The following is a 17,941-nucleotide window of genomic DNA, read 5'->3' on the forward strand; positions in this document are numbered from 1 at the left end:
CCCTAAGGCCTATAGGCCATCTTGCTAGGTCCTACGAGGAGGACAAAAAAGGAACGCAGCCTCTGGATCATCCTCAAAATTTATGGGGGTGGGAGCGAGGCTGGAGCTACCGAAACGTATGCTGCTATGGAGTCTGTCAGGAAGGCAGTTTTATTTACCCGATCTTCCACTTCCCCAGTAGACGGCGCTCCAGAGATGGAACTTTCCTTAACGTCCTCTCATCCAATGTAGGGCTATGGTCCCTACCTTAATCTTGATGACGTCAGTAGATATTAGACCATTAGGGCATGGGGAAGAAGAGAGTGTGGGCACCAATTTAACAGTGCATACAGGTCTACAGAAGTGGAGGAAGTAAAGTAAAAGTGTTTTACCATGTCCCCTAGACATAAAGGAGCAGTTAACGCCTAGAGCAGCCTTTCTCAACCTTTTCTACCCAGAGGAACCCTTGAAATAACTTTCAGGTCTCGGGAAACCCCTGCTAAAAATTACCTAATCTACAACTCACGATACATTAGTGTGATGGTCAGTGGGAAGAATGCTCCTTACTCTTGTGGACATTAGAAAGAAAGACTCCCTTTAGGGCTCTTTCACACGGGCGTTCAGTTTTTTTTGCCCGATCAGGTCCTTTTTTTTTTTTTTGAAACGGACACGGATGACACTTGTGTCATCCGGTCCGTCTGTCCGTTTTTCATCTCATCCGTTTGCGGATCTCTAATGTATCTCTATGTAAATACGGATGTCAGCGGATGACACCACTGACATCCGTTTTTGCGTCCTTTCCGTTTTTTGAACGGAAGAAAAAATAGGTTTCTCTTCCGTTCCAAAAAACTGAACTGAACGGAAAGGACGAAAAACGGATGTCAGCGGATGATCATCCGCTGACATCCGTATCTACATAGAGATACATTATGTCCGTTTTTCATCCGCAAACGGATGGGATGAAAACAGTCACACACTATTATTATTATACATTTATATAGCTCTGACATATACCGCAGTGCTGTACAGAGATCACTGAGCCAGTCACATCAGTCTCTGTACCAGAGGAGCTTACACTCTAATGTCCCCTCCCCCACAGTCACACACTATTATACATTTATATAGCTCTGACATATACCGCAGTGCTGTACAGAGATCACTGAGCCAGTCACATCAGTCTCTGTACCAGAGGAGCTTACACTCTAATGTCCCCTCCGCCACAGTCACACACTATTATTATTATACATTTATAGAGCTCTGACATATACCGTAGTGCTGTACAGGGATCACTGAGCCAGTCACATCAGTCTCTGTACCAGAGGAGCTTACACTCTAATGTCCCCTCCGCCACAGTCACACACTATTATTATTATACATTTATAGAGCTCTGACATATACCGCAGCACTGTACAGGTCTGGTGGTTCTTATTTATAACCATTGCAGTATTATCCTAAAATATTCATGCACTGAAAATTAGACGGGACCCCCCTTAGATATTACTCTCAAGGTGAAGATCTTTTCCAATGGTATTGACTACAACAAAAACACAAGTATTGGTGGGGACACAGAGACACAGGAAGTGATACTAAAAATGGGGAGGAAATTATGTCAGCTGCAGACAGGAAGTGGGAAGACATACAGGAAGTGAGGTACCTTATGAACAGGAAGTGATGTAGGGATCTAAAATATTTCTGCAAGAGCCGTGTGTTGGTGAGGAAGTACAGAGAAGGTGTTGGAACTGGCGGCAGAGGAGGTAATAAGATATTATTTTATATTTATACCCAGTTAGCCCCCCCCCCCCCGTCATGTTCCGTCCTCGTCCTCCATAGTCACTGTGACGTCTTTTAAATTAAACAGATGATGATATACACACATACATATGATAATCAATACATCATTTTTTTAATATATATAAAACATGTAAAAGAATTATTGAAAAAGGCACAAGGTTTTTATTTGTTGGAAATTTTCAATTTTGGGTATTGTAGTTTTTTACTTTTTCAGGCACTCATGGTTTTCATGATGAATATATTTGGTATTTATTAACACAACACAGACACAGTTTAAACCTCCCAATGGAGGGTTTAAAATAAATCTCTACTTGCCTATGAGTTATAATGACCAGCGAGGCCGCCATATTATCAGTTTACAGAGATCAGAGTCTTGTATGGATCACATAATCTCATCAATGAGGATGGAGGAGGACCCGAGTCATATGACTGAGAGGATTTTAAAGTAGAATTCCAGCTTAAGCCTAACTAGTCTTAAAATAATCCCTCCTTCCTACTAACACCTATACTAACCTGTATAAAAAAGGTGTACAGCGTATTCTTGCCTATTTTCAGCCCACTCCGATCCAGTTACGTAATTCAGCTCCTCTGTGTCAGCTAGTGGTGGCTGCAGGGGAGAGGAGGGACCACCGACATTGGCTGCAACATGGGAGCCTATGGGTGATGTCAGCCATTGTTGGGCACTCTCTCCATTACCCTGCTGCCGCTGGTGGCTGACACAAGGGATCACGCATCTGGACCAGAAAGGGCTGAAAATAGGTAAGTATATATATATATTATACAGGTTAGAATAGGTGTTAGGAGGGGGGAGGGAGCATTTTTAAGACTAGTTAGGCTTAGCTGGGATTTTACTTTAAACCTCACTCTGAAGATCATCTACCTGCTAACCGAGGAGGTGAGGAGGATTTTGGGAGAGTTACATGACATCACTCTTATCTCTATTAATAAAACACAGAGTTGACCAGTGAGGTGAGGAGGATTCTGGGAGGTCACATGACATCACTCTTATCTCTATTTATAAAACACAGACCTGACCGGTGTAACGTTAAAAAACCATACCGTCGTCACTTCCGGTCTGAAACAGCTGAGCAGCGCAGCAGTGCGCATGCTCAGAGCCACGGATACGTAAATAAACATGAAAGAATTTGACAAGTGCGCATGCTCGGTGGGCATGAAATTCTCACGGCACTGTGTGTAATGTTATACTTGCGGCGGGTATATTAAAACAGTTCGGCTGCAACATAAATCATCTCCTCTGCTATGGCTGTAACTTCCCTCATCTCCGGTAATCAATATAAAAGCGGCGGCGGGAGTATGAGATGTAAATGTGACGGCGATCGTGGCTCCGTGATCCGCTTTTATATTTATTACCGGAGATGAGGGCAGTGACAGGGCGAAGAGCGGAGATGATTTTTGTTACAGAGGAGCTGTTTTAATGTAAGCGCCGCAAGTTTAACTACCGTGAGAAATCCATACCCTCCGTAGCTGAACCGGAAGTGACGAGGGTATGGTTTTCTCACGGGTATGGTTTTTTCACGGAACACCGGAGAGGTGAGGAGGATTCTGGGAGGTCACATGACATCACTATTATCTCTATTAATAAAACACAGACCTGGCCGGAGAGGTGAGGAGGATTCTGGGAGGTCACATGACATCACTCTTATCTCTATTAATAAAACACAGACCTGGCCGGAGAGGTGAGGAGGATTCTGGGAGGTCATATGACATCACTCTTATCTCTATTAAAAAAACACAGAGCTGACCGGAGAGGTGAGGAGGATTCTGGGAAGTCACATGACATCACTCTTATCTCTATTTATAAAACACAGACCTGGCCGGAGAGGTGAGGGGGATTCTGGGAGGTCACATGACATTAGTGTTGCTCTTTCAGTGCAGTTTTCTTTCATTTATGTCTGATCACCATTTTACTATTACAGTGCCTTCACCTCAGTCTCTAAAAACCCAAGAAAAACATAGAGAAGAAGATTCTAGAAGTCATCTACAAGATTGTTGAGCTACTGACAGGAGAGGTGAGCGGTGCCGGGAATTCTGGGACATTATCCAGTAACAGACAAGGGATGTGTCTGGATGGTGACTGTATCATTGTGTGTGTCAGGTTCCTATAAGGTGTCAGGATGTCACTGTCTATTTCTCCATGGAGGAGTGGGAGTATTTAGAAGGACACAAGGATCTCTACAAGGACGTCATGATGGAGAATCAGCCGCCCCTCACATCACCGGGTAAGAGGAGACTTTATTGTAAAGGAGAGAGCAGTACGGAGGATCCACCTAGATCCCCCATCATCTGATAAACACATAGAAACAATGTATTCAGTCAGTGCGTGTGTTTCCTACAGATGGATCCAGTAATGAGAACCCACCAGAGAGATGTCCCCGTCCTCTGTATTCCCGGGATTCCACACAGGAAGATCACACCATCCCTCACCATCATCAGGTAGATGGGACTGAGCAACTAGAACTCAAACAGACTTCTAAGGTGTAAGAAAACATTCTTCTATGTAATCTCTTGCTCTTTTTTACAAATGTATTCTATCATCTTTGGGTTTTAGAATAAGGAACTGAAAGATATAAAAACTGAGTTTAAAGAGGAAGAAGAAGAAACGATGGTGAGTGGAGCTCATCAGTCTAAAGAAGCTGGTCCTCTGTATTCTCGGGATTCCACACTGGAAGATCACACCATCCCTGACCATCATCAGGTAAATGGGAAGAACATACTGTATATGATATAGTTCATATTCCTATCGCACACCTTCCTGGTTTGTAGGCTCGTGTAGGTTGGGTGCTGAAGCGATCACCAGTTGGCAACTGGATTAGTTACAAGTAAATACATATTCGCCAGCACACCAAGGCTCTTGCAAAAGCAGTCCAAAACTTTATTGAAGTTACGATCACATCAAAAAATAGTGCAACGTTTCGGAGCCGCACAGGACCCCTTCGTCAGGCATGCCTGACGAAGGGGTCCTGTGCGGCTCCGAAACGTTGCACTATTTTTTCATACTGTATATGATTCGCTCTTCTCTTTTGGTCCTCGTATTTTAAAGTTTTTGGGTTTATTTTGTGTTTAGCATGAAGAACAGACGTATGGGAAAGTTGAGTTTAAAGAGGAAGAAGAGGATACGACTGTGATGGATTATAAGGAGTCTACGGTGGAAGTTGGGATGATGGCGGCAACTAAACAGGAGAAATCTTCTCTAGATATCAGCACAGGTGAGTAATGAACTCTAAATACAGAAGCTGTTCAAGTATATACGGTGGTGATTGAGGATATGTGGATATTCACCTCTGTTAACATGATCTCTACAAGGACATCATTATGGACAATCAGCCACCCCTCACATCACCGGGTAAGAAGAGTCTTCTTTGTAAAGGAGAGAGCAGTACGGAGGTTCTATTCCTCCCACTGACACCAATGATGGGACACTATTCCTCCCACTGACACCAATGATGGGACACTATTCCTCCCACTGACACCAATGATGGGACACTATTCCTCCCACTGACACCAATGATGGGACACTATTCCTCCCACTGACACCAATGATGGGACACTATTCCTCCCACTGACACCAATGATGGGGCACTATTCCTCCCACTAATACCAATGATGGGGCACTATTCCTCCCACTGACACCAATGATGGGACACTATTCCTCCTACTGACACCAATGATGGGGCACTATTCCTCCCACTGACACCAATGATGGGGCACTATTCCTTCCACTGATACCAATGATGGGGCACTATTCCTCCCACTGACACCACTTGAGGCTGCGTTTGGTTGGAGGTGTGTGCAAGAGGCAGGCTTTGATTGGTTGGGGTGTGTGGTGGCTGGACAAACTACCCAATACAGGCATGCTGTGTGTCTGCACAGTGTCCCGTGCCTCTGAATGGCCAGCTTAAGGATGAAGACTGACCACGCTAACGCAGATCATCTTTTTTTTTTGCTTTGTGTGGTCAGTTTAGATGAAAGGTGACTGGCAGGATCAACCAGGTACTTTGAATGGAAGATGTTCATGAAAATGATGGAGGCTCTGATTTATGGAATACCCGTATGTGAACATACTCATAGAAAAAATATTTAGGGTAACCTAAACATTCAGATTAAAGAATTTGCAGATAATATATGAGCCCAGCTTTGAGATCGGCATTTCCACTTATTCCACTGATGGGGAGGAGGGGCTAAAACCAACTGACATTTTTTTACCAGATTTTTCTAAATTTCTTTCTAAGCTATTTATTAATAAAGAATTTACAGATCATATATGGACTCGGTGTGAACACTTTTCTGATTGATTTTGGAGGGAGAACAGGAGCCCAACTGTGAGATCGGCATTTCCACTGACGGGGAGGAGGGGCTAAAACTCTTATTTGGAACCAACTGACATTTTTTTACCAAATTTTTTAAAATTTCTTACCTTTTTTAGCTATTTATTTCTAAGGAATTTGCAGATCATATATTGACTCTTTTTTTTGGAGGGAGAACAGGAGCCCAGCTGTGAGATCGGCATTTCCACTGACGGGGAGGAGGGGCTAAAACTTTTATTTGTGACCAACTGACATTTTCTATATATTTTTTCCAACAGATGGATGTGATGTCGGGAATTCCTCGGAGAGACATCTTCTATTATCTGCTGATTGTAAGTCAGAAGATAATGTCATCACACAGGATCCTCCAGGAGGAAATCCAAATACACAAAATATCCATCACAGACCTTCCTGTCCGGAGACATCAATGGATCCCTCTGATCAGGGGGAATCTTCTCACCAATCACATACTATGATTGCAAATATCCATTTAGGATCTCACACTGCAGATAGATCAACAGATCCTTCTAATCCCAAGGAATCTTCCTTACCCCATGAAGGAGCTCAACGAGATGAGAATCTATTCTTATGTTCTGAGTGCGGGAAATCTTTCACTCAAAAAGAAAAACTTATTCAGCACCAGAGAGTTCACACAGGTGAGCGTCCCTATTCATGTTCAGAGTGCGGGAAATGTTTCACTCATAAGGGAGCGCTTACTAGACACCAGAAACTTCACACAAGTGAGTGTACTTTCCCTTGTTCAGAGTGCGGGAAATGTTTTAAACAGAAATGCAACTTTCTCAGACACCAGAAAATTCACACAGGTGACCTTCCCCATTCATGTTCAGAGTGCGGGAAATCTTTTTCTCATAAAGGAGACCTTGTTAAACACCAGAGAATTCACACGGGCGAACGTCCTTATTCATGTTTAGAGTGCGGAAAATCTTTCACTCTGAAAGGAAACCTTGTGAAACATCAGAGGATTCACACAACTGAGCATCCCTATTCATGTTCAGAGCTCGAGAAATCTTTCACTCAGGAAGGAGACATTTTTGGACATCAGAGAATTCACACGGGTGTGCGTCCCTATTCATGCTCTGAGTGCGGGAAAACTTTCACTCAGAAGGAACATTATGATAAACACCTGAGAATTCACACAGGTGAGCGTCCCTACTCCTGTTCAGAGTGCGGGAAATCTTTCACTCAGAAAGGAGACCTTGCGAAGCACCATAAAATTCACACGGGTGAGCGTCCTTATTTGTGTTTAGAGTGCGGGAAATCTTTTGCTGGGAAACAGGTACTTCTTAGACACCATAAAGTTCACACAGGCGAGCGCCCCTATTTGTGTTCAGAGTGTGGGAAATGTTTTACTCAGAAGGGACACCTTGATAAACACCAGAGAAATCACGCGCTTGAGCATTCGTGTGCAGAGTGCGGGAAAACGTTCACTAAAAAGGCGAACCTTGTTCGACACAAGAAAGTTCACAAGGGTGAACGTCCCTATTCATGCTCAGAGTGCGGGAAATCTTATAAACGGACAGGACACCTAATTGAACACCAGAGAATTCACATGGGTTAGCGTCCTTGTTCGTGTACTGGGTGCTGGAAGTTTTTACCTCGGAAAGGAAACTTTGTTACCCATCAGAGGAGAGACACTGCTCAGCGTCCTCAATGCATTCATAGTGCGGGAAACCTTTTTACAGAGAAAATAAGTCTGATTGGCAACCGCGCGCCGCATATATACTGCGGCAGGCTGGCTTGGCTGCGCGAATCACCGTACCTGTATCGGGGGTCGCGGGAGCGCTCCTGGGGGGGCGAGCACGTGCCCGTCCCCACTAGGCAGCGGGGAAGCCAATCCACAGGACCGGCGGCACCCATTGCCGCCGGCCACCCACGATTGTTCCCCGCGGAGAGAGAAGAACGGGCAGCTGTTGCAAACACAGCCGACCGTTCTTCTCCCTGGAATGATCACAGAGCGCCTGTGATCCTTCTATATAGGATCACAGGTCTCTATGATCATTTCACAAGCCACGCCCCATACAGTTAGAAAACACCCCTTAGGCTCACCCTTTGATCACCCCTGGTGTTAACCCCTTCCCTGCCAGTGTCATTAGTACAGTTACGGTGTATATTTTTAGCACTGATTACTGTAGTAATATCACTGGTCCCCCCAAAAGTGTCAAAAATGTCAGTTAGGGGTCCGATCTGTCCGCTGCAATGTCGCAGTCCCGCTATAAATCGCAGATCGCCGGGACTAGTAAAATAAATAAATAAATAAAAACGACATAAATCTTACCCCTAGTTTGTAGACGCGATAACTTTTGTGCAAACCAATCAAAATACGCTTATTGCGATTTTTTTTTTTTTTTTTACCAAAAATATGTAGCAGAAAACGAATTGGCCTAAAATGATGAAAAAAAAATATTGTTAAAAATTTTTTTGGGGAATGCTATTTAGCAGAATGTGAAAAAAATATTTTTTTTTTTTTCAGAATTTTGGCTCTTTTTTTTTTTTTCGTTTATAGCGCAAAAAAATAAAAACCGCACAGGTGATTAAATACCACCAAAATAAATAAATAAAAAATCCAAAAATCGATCCCATAGTTTGTAAATGCTATAACTTTTGCGCAAACCAATTAATATAATTTTTTGGGGGAATTTTTTAAACCAAAAATATGTAGCAGAAAACAAATTGACCTAAAATGATGAAAAAAAATTATTTTTAAAAACTTTTTTTCGGAATGTTTATATAGCAAAATGTGAAAAATATTTTTTTTTTTTTTTTTTTTAGAATTGTCACTCTTTTTTTTGTTTATAGCGCAAAAAATAAAAACCGCAGAGGTGATCAAATACCACCAAAAGAAAGCTCTGTTTGTGGGGGAAAAAAGGACATCAATTTTATTTAGTTACAGCGTCACACGACAGCGCAATTGTAACGCAGTTGCGTATCACAAAAAATGTCCTGGTCATTAAGGGGGCAAATCATTCCGGTCCAGATTGGTTCAATTTATAGGTGGAGTTTGCAGTGGTGGCTGGTGCTGCATGGGCCGGGGGTGCAGCAGATGGACCATACCATAACCCCTCCCCCCCACACCTGCTCCAGCCCACACACCTAACCCCCCCCCCCCCCGGTCGCCGGCTCACTCACTCTGGGCAGGCAGGGGCTGTCGCAGAGGCGACTTTCCCCTCAGTCTCCTCTATGGGCTTCCCCTGCGTCTCCTCCTCCTCCTCCTTGGCCAATAGCATGGCTTCGCCTTTTGGCCAATCGGGAAACAGGTCTCAGGACCCCCTTCCTGAGTGGCCAGGAGGAGAATCAGTGTGGCAATTGCGAATATTCATTCACTATTGTCACACAACTGGGTGAGCTCAGGGCGCAGTCCTCTGCGCCCCGAGCCCACCCTTTTTTGAAGCCTATTAGAGCCTCTGGCTCTAATCACGTGCTTAAAAAAAAAAAAACCCCATTGGAATCCATGCATCCGGCGGCTTGCATATAGATTAGGGGGCTGGATGCATGGATAGGGGGGCGGCGCTCCTGCGCCCCCAATGGACGGGCTGCCACTGGGAGTTTGGTAAGTTGAGTCTTCTCTTGGCTGCTTATATTTCTTGAAGACTCCAATGGTGGGATGTGGGTGCTACGGGTTCTGTCCTCCATTTTGTGTTTTCCCAAAAAAATTTTTATTTTTTTTAAATGTAATTTTGCATACATTAAACAAAAAATACAACACAGAGAGTGGTAGCCCCTGATAATAGGTTATGGAGGTACACAAAGATATAAACGTACCATGAAACAACTTTAACCCCATGAGCCTCAGATTCTTTCAGGGGGCAAAGAGGCATGGAGAACATCACAGTAAATTAGAGGAATAGTCAAAGTAACGTTTTTCGGGGGGTGGTTTGACTGTTGTATTACCCATAAGATGTAAATTATAGTAATACAGTCTTCATATGAACCAGTACTCAGCTACTCCAATACTACCACTATATCACCAAAAGTATTGGGACGCCTGCCTTTGCACGCACATGAACTTTAATGGCATCCCAGTCTTAGTCCGTAGGGTTCAATATTGAGTTGGCCCACCATCTGCAGCTATAACAGCGTCAACACTTCTGGGAAGGCTGTCCACAAGGTTTAGGAGTGTCTATGGGAATGTTTGACCATTCTTCCAGAAGCACATTTGTGAGGTCAGGCACAGATGTGGACATGAAGGCCTGGCCCGCAGTCTCCGCTCTAATTCATCCCAAAGGTGTTCTGTCGGGTTGAGGTCAGCAAGCCAGTCAAGTTCCTCCACCCCAAATGCGCTCATTCATGTTTTTACGGACCTTGCTACGTAAACTGGTCCAAATCATTTGGTGGAGGGGGGGGGGCTTATGGTGTGGGATTGTTTTTCAGGGGTTGGGCTTGGCCCCTTAGTTCCAGCGAAGGGAACTTTTAAGGCATCAGCACACCAAGACATTTTGGTCAATTTCATGCTCCCAACTTTGTGGGAAGAGTTCGGGGATGGCCCCTTCCTGTTCCAACTTGACTGCGCACCAGTGCACAAAGCAAGGTCCATAAAGACATGGATGAGCAAGTTTGGGGGGGGGGGGGGAGCAACTTGACTGATCTGCACAGAGTCCTGACCACAGGGGTTGGGTCTGGCCCCTTAGTTCCAGCGAAGGGGAATTCTTAAGACGTCGGCACACCAAGACATTTTGGACAATTTTATACTCCCAACTTTGTGGGAACAGTTTGGGGATGACCCCTTCCTGTTCCAACATGACTGTGCACCAGTGCACAAAGAAAGGTCCATAAAGACGCCATAAGAGTTTCTTTCACTGGAACTAAGGGTCCTGACCTCAACCAGATAGAACACCTTTAGGATGAATTAGAGTGGAGACTGCGAGCCAGGCCTTCCCATCAAACATCAGTGCCTGACCTCACGAAGAGTTGAAGCTGTTATAGCTGCAAAGGATGGGCCAACTCAGTATTGAACCCTACGGACTAAGACTGGGATGCCATTAAAGTTCATGCGCGGGTAAAAGTAGGCGTCCCAATACTTTTGGTAATATAGTGTACATACGTACCTAGCCAATTGTCCAAAAGGGGGTTAACAAACTGGAAATTGTGGCAGCAAGTAGGTAACATTTAAACAATAATGAGAATATATTGGGCCACTAACCAGTAACTGTGACGATAAAAGGGCATTTGTATTAATAGAAAAGAAGAAATGAGCAATGGTATCAATACATAGGCAATAAATTGCAGAAACAATAAATGGAAATGAGTCTGCCTGTTATTTTTGTATTCTGCTCAAAAGCATGTACAGTATATGGATCTAACCTACTGGATGCAGAAAGGGTCATTGTAAAAATGTTTTCAAACAAATAGCATCCAATCAGGATTGCCTCCCTTCATTATTGGTAAGTGAAGGGCCCTCAATGTAGGTGGTCAGTACAGAAAGACATCCTTTAATTGCTGGTGTTCGGAAAGAAGAACGTCCCTTGTACTGGTGGTCAGTTGGGTAAAAACACAGTAATAGTCAAAGTTAATATTTTTTGCTCCAGTAAACACATTAGGAGGAGATGGCAGGAGAAGCTACTACAAACCTTGAGGGGAGAATATAGTATGGACAGTGGAGGAATAAAATACAGCGTGGACAGTGGGAGGAGAGCTGTCGGAGAATGTAGTGTTGATGGTGCGGGAGATCTGTCAGAGAATGTAGTGTGGATGGTGGAGGAGAGCTGTCGGAGAATGTAGTGTGGATAGTGGGGGGGGGGGGGAGCTGTCGGAGAATGTAGTGTGGATGGTGGAGGAGATCTGTCAGAGAATGTAGTGTGGATGGTGGAGAGCTGTCAGGGAATGTAGTGTGGATGGTGGAGGAGAGCTGTCGGAGAATGTAGTGTGGATGGTGGGGGGAGAGCTGTCGGAGAATGTAGTGGGGATGGTGGAGGAGAGATGTCGGAGAATGTAGTGTGGATGGTGGAGGAGAGCTGTCGGAGAATGTAGTGTGGATGGTGGGGGGAGAGCTGTCGGAGAATGTAGTGGGGATGGTGGAGGAGAGATGTCGGAGAATGTAGTGTGGATGGGGGAGGAGAGCTGTTGGAGAATGTAGTGTGGATGGTGGGAGGAGAGCTGTCGGAGAATGTAGTGTGGATGGTGGAGGAGAGCTGTCGGAGAATGTAGTGTGGATGGTGGAGGAGAGCTGTCGGAGAATGTAGTGTGGATGGAGGAGGAGAGCTGTCGAAGAACGTAGTGTGGACGGTGGAAGGAGATCTGTCAGAGAACGTAGTGTGGATGGTGGAGGAGAGCTGTCGGAGAATGTAGTGTGGATGGTGGGAGGAGAGCTGTCGGAGAATGTAGCGTGGATGGTGGAAGGAGAGCTGTCGGAGAATGTAGTGTGGATGGTGGGGGAGAGCTGTCAGGGAATGTAGTGTGGATGGTGGAGGAGAGCTGTCGGAGAATGTAGTATGGATGGTGGGGGTGAGCTGTCGGAGAATGTAGTGTGGATGGTGGGAGGAGAGCTGTTGGAGAATGTAGTGTGGATGGAGGAGGAGAGCTGTCGGAGAACGTAGTGTGGACGGTGGGAGGAGATCTGTAAGAGAACGTAGTGTGGATGGTGGAGGAGAGCTGTCGGAGAATGTAGTGTGGATGGTGGAGGAGAGCTGTCGGAGAATGTAGTGTGGATGGTGGAGGAGAGCTGTCGGAGAATGTAGTGTGGATGGAGGAGGAGAGCTGTCGGAGAATGTAGTGTGGATGGAGGAGGAGAGCTGTCGGAGAACGTAGTGTGGACGGTGGGAGGAGATCTGTAAGAGAACGTAGTGTGGATGGTGGAGGAGAGCTGTCGGAGAATGTAGTGTGGATGGTGGAGGAGAGCTGTCGGAGAATGTAGTGTGGATGGTGGAGGAGAGCTGTCGGAGAATGTAGTGTGGATGGAGGAGGAGAGCTGTCGGAGAATGTAGTGTGGATGGTGGAGGAGAGCTGTCGGAGAATGTAGTGTGGATGGTGGAGGAGAGCTGTCGGAGAATGTAGTGTGGATGGCGGAGGAGAGCTGTCGGAGAATGTAGTGTGGATGGTGGGAGGAGAGCTGTCGGAGAATGTAGTGTGGATGGTGGAGGAGAGCTGTCGGAGAATGTAGTGTGGATGGTGGGGGGAGAACTGTCGGAGAATGTAGTGTGGATGGTGGGGGAGAGCTGTCGGAGAATGTAGTGTGGATGGTGGGAGGAGAGGTGTCAGAGAATGTAGTGTGGATGGTGGAGGAGAGCTGTCGGAGAATGTAGCGTGGATGGTGGGGGAAAGCTGTCGGAGAATGTAGTGTGGATGGTGGGAGGAGAGGTGTCAGAGAATGTAGTGTGGATGGTGGAGGAGAGCTGTCGGAGAATGTAGCGTGGATGGTGGGGGAAAGCTGTCGGAGAATGTAGCGTGGATGGTGGGAGGAGAGCTGTCGGAGAATGTAGCGTGGATGGCGGGGGAAAGCTGTCGGAGAATGTAGCGTGGATAGTGGGAGGAGAGCTGTCGGAGAATGTAGCGTGGGTGGTGGGGAGAAGATCTGTCAAACGGCGGAGTCTGCAGTAGACGGTCAGCTTTCATGGGAGGCGGGAGCATTTTTTTTTTCTTTTAAGGGTTTCGGCGGTGGTGGTGGCATGATTGATCGAGGGACACTGTTTTTTTATTTTTTAATAAAGGAATTGTCAAAAAAATGTCTCTGTGTTTTTATTACTTATTGACACTTTTTGGTGCATGGGTAGGGATACTATGTATTTCTTATTATTCAGCTGTCAGCGGGGAAGTCCATTGACAGCTGATGACTCATCAGTTGTTAAGGATGCCACCGCCGGCTTCTCGGCCCCGCTCCTTAACAACCAGCTTTTACTGCTGCACCCTGATTGAGCAAAGCCTTGTCCAATTAGGGTGGAGAGTGGCTGTGTCAGTCTCATTCCGGGACACTGTATTGTCCAGCAATGAAGGTACCCAAAATGCGGGACTGTCCCGGACAATCCGGAACATGTGTTCACCCTATGCTGGGGGAACGTTTAGTGGTGATGTAGACACTGATGATAAAGGAAAATCTCTACCAGGGGGCCGTTATTATTGAGAACACAATGTGTGAGCGAGGACTTTTCTGTATTGTAGTATAAAACTCCAAAGGAGACTGGATCCAATAGGAGCTGCATATCCTTTCCTAGCACATTCATTCCTGGTAAGAGAATCCTCCAGCACTGTCGGTGGAAGTTATAATATGGAATATAAATTGGTGGTATGAGCAGCTGGTCAGGGCTGATTACTGGGCTCTACTCTATGCACTGAGACCCCAAAGGAACCGCATGGAAGAAGCTCCTGTGAAAAGAGGGAATTTCAATGTTTAAGAAGATGAGTTTGTTCATCGTTGAAACATTGAATCAATGAGTGCTAACATTTCAAGCCCTGTGAGTACCCCCATATTTATTAGTATTATTTATATACATTATATATACTGTGTGAATATATATATATACTCATACATACATATGTGAACTTAGAAGACTGCAGTATTTATATTCAATTGGCAATCTTACGAACATGCAGACAGGAAGTGATGTAGGCACACAAACAGGAAGTTCCGGGTCAGAGGTGAGTCTGGAGGAAATAGAGAGGAGACATTGCTGGAACTGGCAGCAGAGGAGGTAATAAGATATTATTTTATATTTACACCCAGTAACTCCCCCCCCCCGCCATGTTTCGTCCTCCATAGTCACTGTGATGTCTTTTATAGTCCAGATACATCCTAAATATAGAGCCATTTATCCAACTGTCCATCCAGAGCCTCTGGTTTATAGACAGGATATATCGTAAATATAAAGCCATTTATCCAACTGTCCATCCGGAGCCTCTGGTTTATAGATCAGATACATCCTAAATATAGAAACATTTATCCAACTGTCCATCCAGAGCCTCTGGTTTATAGACCGGATACATCCTAAATATAGAAACATTTATCCAACTGTCCATCCAGAGCCTCTGGTTTATAGACCGGATACATCCTAAATATAGAACCATTTATCCAACTGTCCATCCAGAGCCTCTCTTGGATGTGATATCAGCACGCCCAAGTGACATTATATATCAGTAGTTCCCATCCTTGGTACCCCTGTACCCCCAACAGGACATGTTTTGGGAATTTCCCTTAGATATATTAGCTGAATACCAAGCCATTGACATAGATTTAAAGCACCTGTGAAGGAAATCCTGAAAACATGACCTGTTAGGTTTAATCAAGGACTGAGGTTGGGTAGCAGTGCTCTACTGTATTCTTCTGCACTCGTCTCCTAGCAGTTACATGAAAGATTACATAGCGGGTCATACCTCCGACTTTAGCATTCGAGTAAGAGGGGCACCCAAGAATTGGAGTAAGAGGGGCACCCAAGGGAGAAAAGGATCGGTAATCTCAGGCTGTAATAGAGTCCAAGCCTACTTCTGTATACACCACACATGTACGCCGTATTCGTTCCACTTGCATAAAATTCCTAAATACAGAGGAACAAATGAGAGACTAAAGCCTCGTACACACGCAGCGATTTTCCGCCGACCGGTCATCCGTCTTTTGTCCAGAGTGGTGTTTTGTTGGTTGGAATGTGCTCTAGACTGCACACGAATTTTCCCACCCGACAAAATTCTTCAGAATTTTAAATACTTCAGAAGTGATGTCATGTGATGGTTTGCTTTCTTTATGTTCTTTCTTCTCTGAGCATGCCCAGTCTTGCTCATAAGATTTTTCCCTGTCGAAATCTGTACTGACTGCACAAAAATCGGACGTGTTTTGACGGAGGACAAAAATTTTATAGCCTGCACACCAGGATTTTTTTCGGCCGAAAAGTCGGAGTCGGTTTTCGGAAGCATCATACTAACAAGCCGAAAATCGGCAGATCGGTCGTTGGACGAAAATTCCCTGCCGATTTTCGACACGTGTGTACGAGGCTTTACAGACACATAAACACACAATGTCAGGGAGGGGGAAAAAAATTATGGAAAGGAAAAACACAGCCAACAACCTACTTAAAGTTTTTGTAAAGACAGAAGGTTCTCTATCTTACTGCAGCTTCCCCCGCAGCCCCCCTAAATACATACCTGAGCCCGATCTCAATCCAGCGATGTGCACAAGAACCAGGTCTCTCTCTCTCTGTCCTCATTGGCTCTGGCTGCTCTCAATCAGAGCCAATGACGGAGGAGTGGGGGGCAGGGCTGAGGTCCCATCTACGTATGTGTCTTATGGAAACATAGAGCAGTGCTCAGGAGTGAGCATGTTGAAGTGCCCCCATACCAAGAGGCTTGCAATGAGGGCACCCAGCCAGAGGGAGGAGGCAGGAGAGCCAGTGGGGAACCCAAGAAGAGGAGGAGTATAACATGCAGTGCCGGGACAAGGCCATCAAGCGCCCAGGGCAAAGATGCCAAACTGCAGCCCCCTCCCTTCCCTTAGGGTTAGGTTCAGGATGCCCCCATCCCTGCAATAAACTATTTTGCCCATGGCAGCCGCCCCTCCTGCCCACCCCTTGTCCCGGCCCTGGATGCCCCCAAACCTCACATGATACCACAGTACCCAGGACAGCCGACCCTTCTGCCCACCCCTTGTCCTGGCCCTGGATGCCCCCAAGCCTCACATGATGCCACAGTGTCCAGGACAGCCATCCCTTCTGCCCACCCCTTGTCCCGGCCCTGGATGCCCCCAAACCTCACAATACCACAGTGCCCAGGACAGCCGTCCCTTCTGCCCACCCCTTGTCCCGGCCCTGGATGCCCCCAAACCTCACATGATACCACAGTACCCAGGACAGCCGTCCCTCCTGCCCACCCCTTGTCCCAGCCCTGGATGCCCAAAAAACCTTGCATGACACCACAGTGCCCAGGGCAGCTGTCCCTCCTGCCAACCCCTTGTCCCGGCCCTGGATGCCCCCAAACCTCACATGATACCACAGTGCCCAGGACAGCCATCCCTTCTGCCCACCCCTTGACCCGGCCCTGGATGCCCAAAAAACCTTGCATGACACCACAGTGCCCAGGGCAGCTTCTCCTCCTGCCCACCCCTTGTCCTGGCCCTGGATGCCCCCAAACCTCACATGATGCCACAGTGTCCAGGGCAGCTGCCCATCCCTTGTCCTGGCCCTAAATGCCCCGAAACCTAACATGATATCACAGTGCCCAGGGCAGCCGCCCCTCCTTCCCACTGCCCACCCCTTGTCCCGGCCCTGGATGCCCCCAAACCTCACATGATACCACAGTGCCCAGGGCAGCCCTCCCTCCTGCCCACCCCTTGTCCTGGCCCTGGATGCCCCCAAACCTCACATGATACCACAGTGTCCAGGGCAGCCGCCCCTCCTTCCCATCCCTTGTTCATGCCCTGGATGCCCCCAAACCTAACATGATATCACAGTGCTCAGGGCAGCCGCCCCTCCTTCCCACTGCCCACCCCTTGTCCCGGCCCTGGATGCCCCCAAACCTCACATGATACCACAGTACCCAGGACAGCCGTCCCTCCTGCCCACCCCTTGTCCCAGCCCTGGATGCCCAAAAAACCTTGCATGACACCACAGTGCCCAGGGCAGCTGTCCCTCCTGCCAACCCCTTGTCCCGGCCCTGGATGCCCCCAAACCTCACATGATACCACAGTGCCCAGGACAGCCATCCCTTCTGCCCACCCCTTGACCCGGCCCTGGATGCCCAAAAAACCTTGCATGACACCACAGTGCCCAGGGCAGCTTCTCCTCCTGCCCACCCCTTGTCCTGGCCCTGGATGCCCCCAAACCTCACATGATGCCACAGTGTCCAGGGCAGCGGCCCATCCCTTGTCCTGGCCCTAAATGCCCCGAAACCTAACATGATATCACAGTGCCCAGGGC

At 46.7% G+C, this 17,941-nt stretch overlaps 2 protein-coding genes across 2 annotated transcripts in view; both read left to right on the plus strand.

Moving 5' to 3' along the window:
* The window catches only part of LOC309563458 (uncharacterized protein), a 223,901-nt gene extending 216,206 nt beyond the window's left edge, over window positions 1–7,695 (plus strand). The window contains exon 8 of the mRNA XM_082267849.1: window positions 6,374–7,695. Coding sequence (XP_082123975.1) covers window positions 6,374–7,674 — 1,301 coding nt within the window. The 3' untranslated portion in view covers window positions 7,675–7,695. The remainder of the gene's footprint in view (window positions 1–6,373) is intronic.
* The window catches only part of LOC309564412 (uncharacterized protein), a 1,531,146-nt gene that overhangs the window by 1,309,290 nt on the left and 203,915 nt on the right, over window positions 1–17,941 (plus strand).

This window comes from Pelophylax lessonae, assembly GCF_965119305.1.
Source record: "Pelophylax lessonae genome assembly, chromosome: 9".
Taxonomy (NCBI): domain Eukaryota; kingdom Metazoa; phylum Chordata; class Amphibia; order Anura; family Ranidae; genus Pelophylax; species Pelophylax lessonae.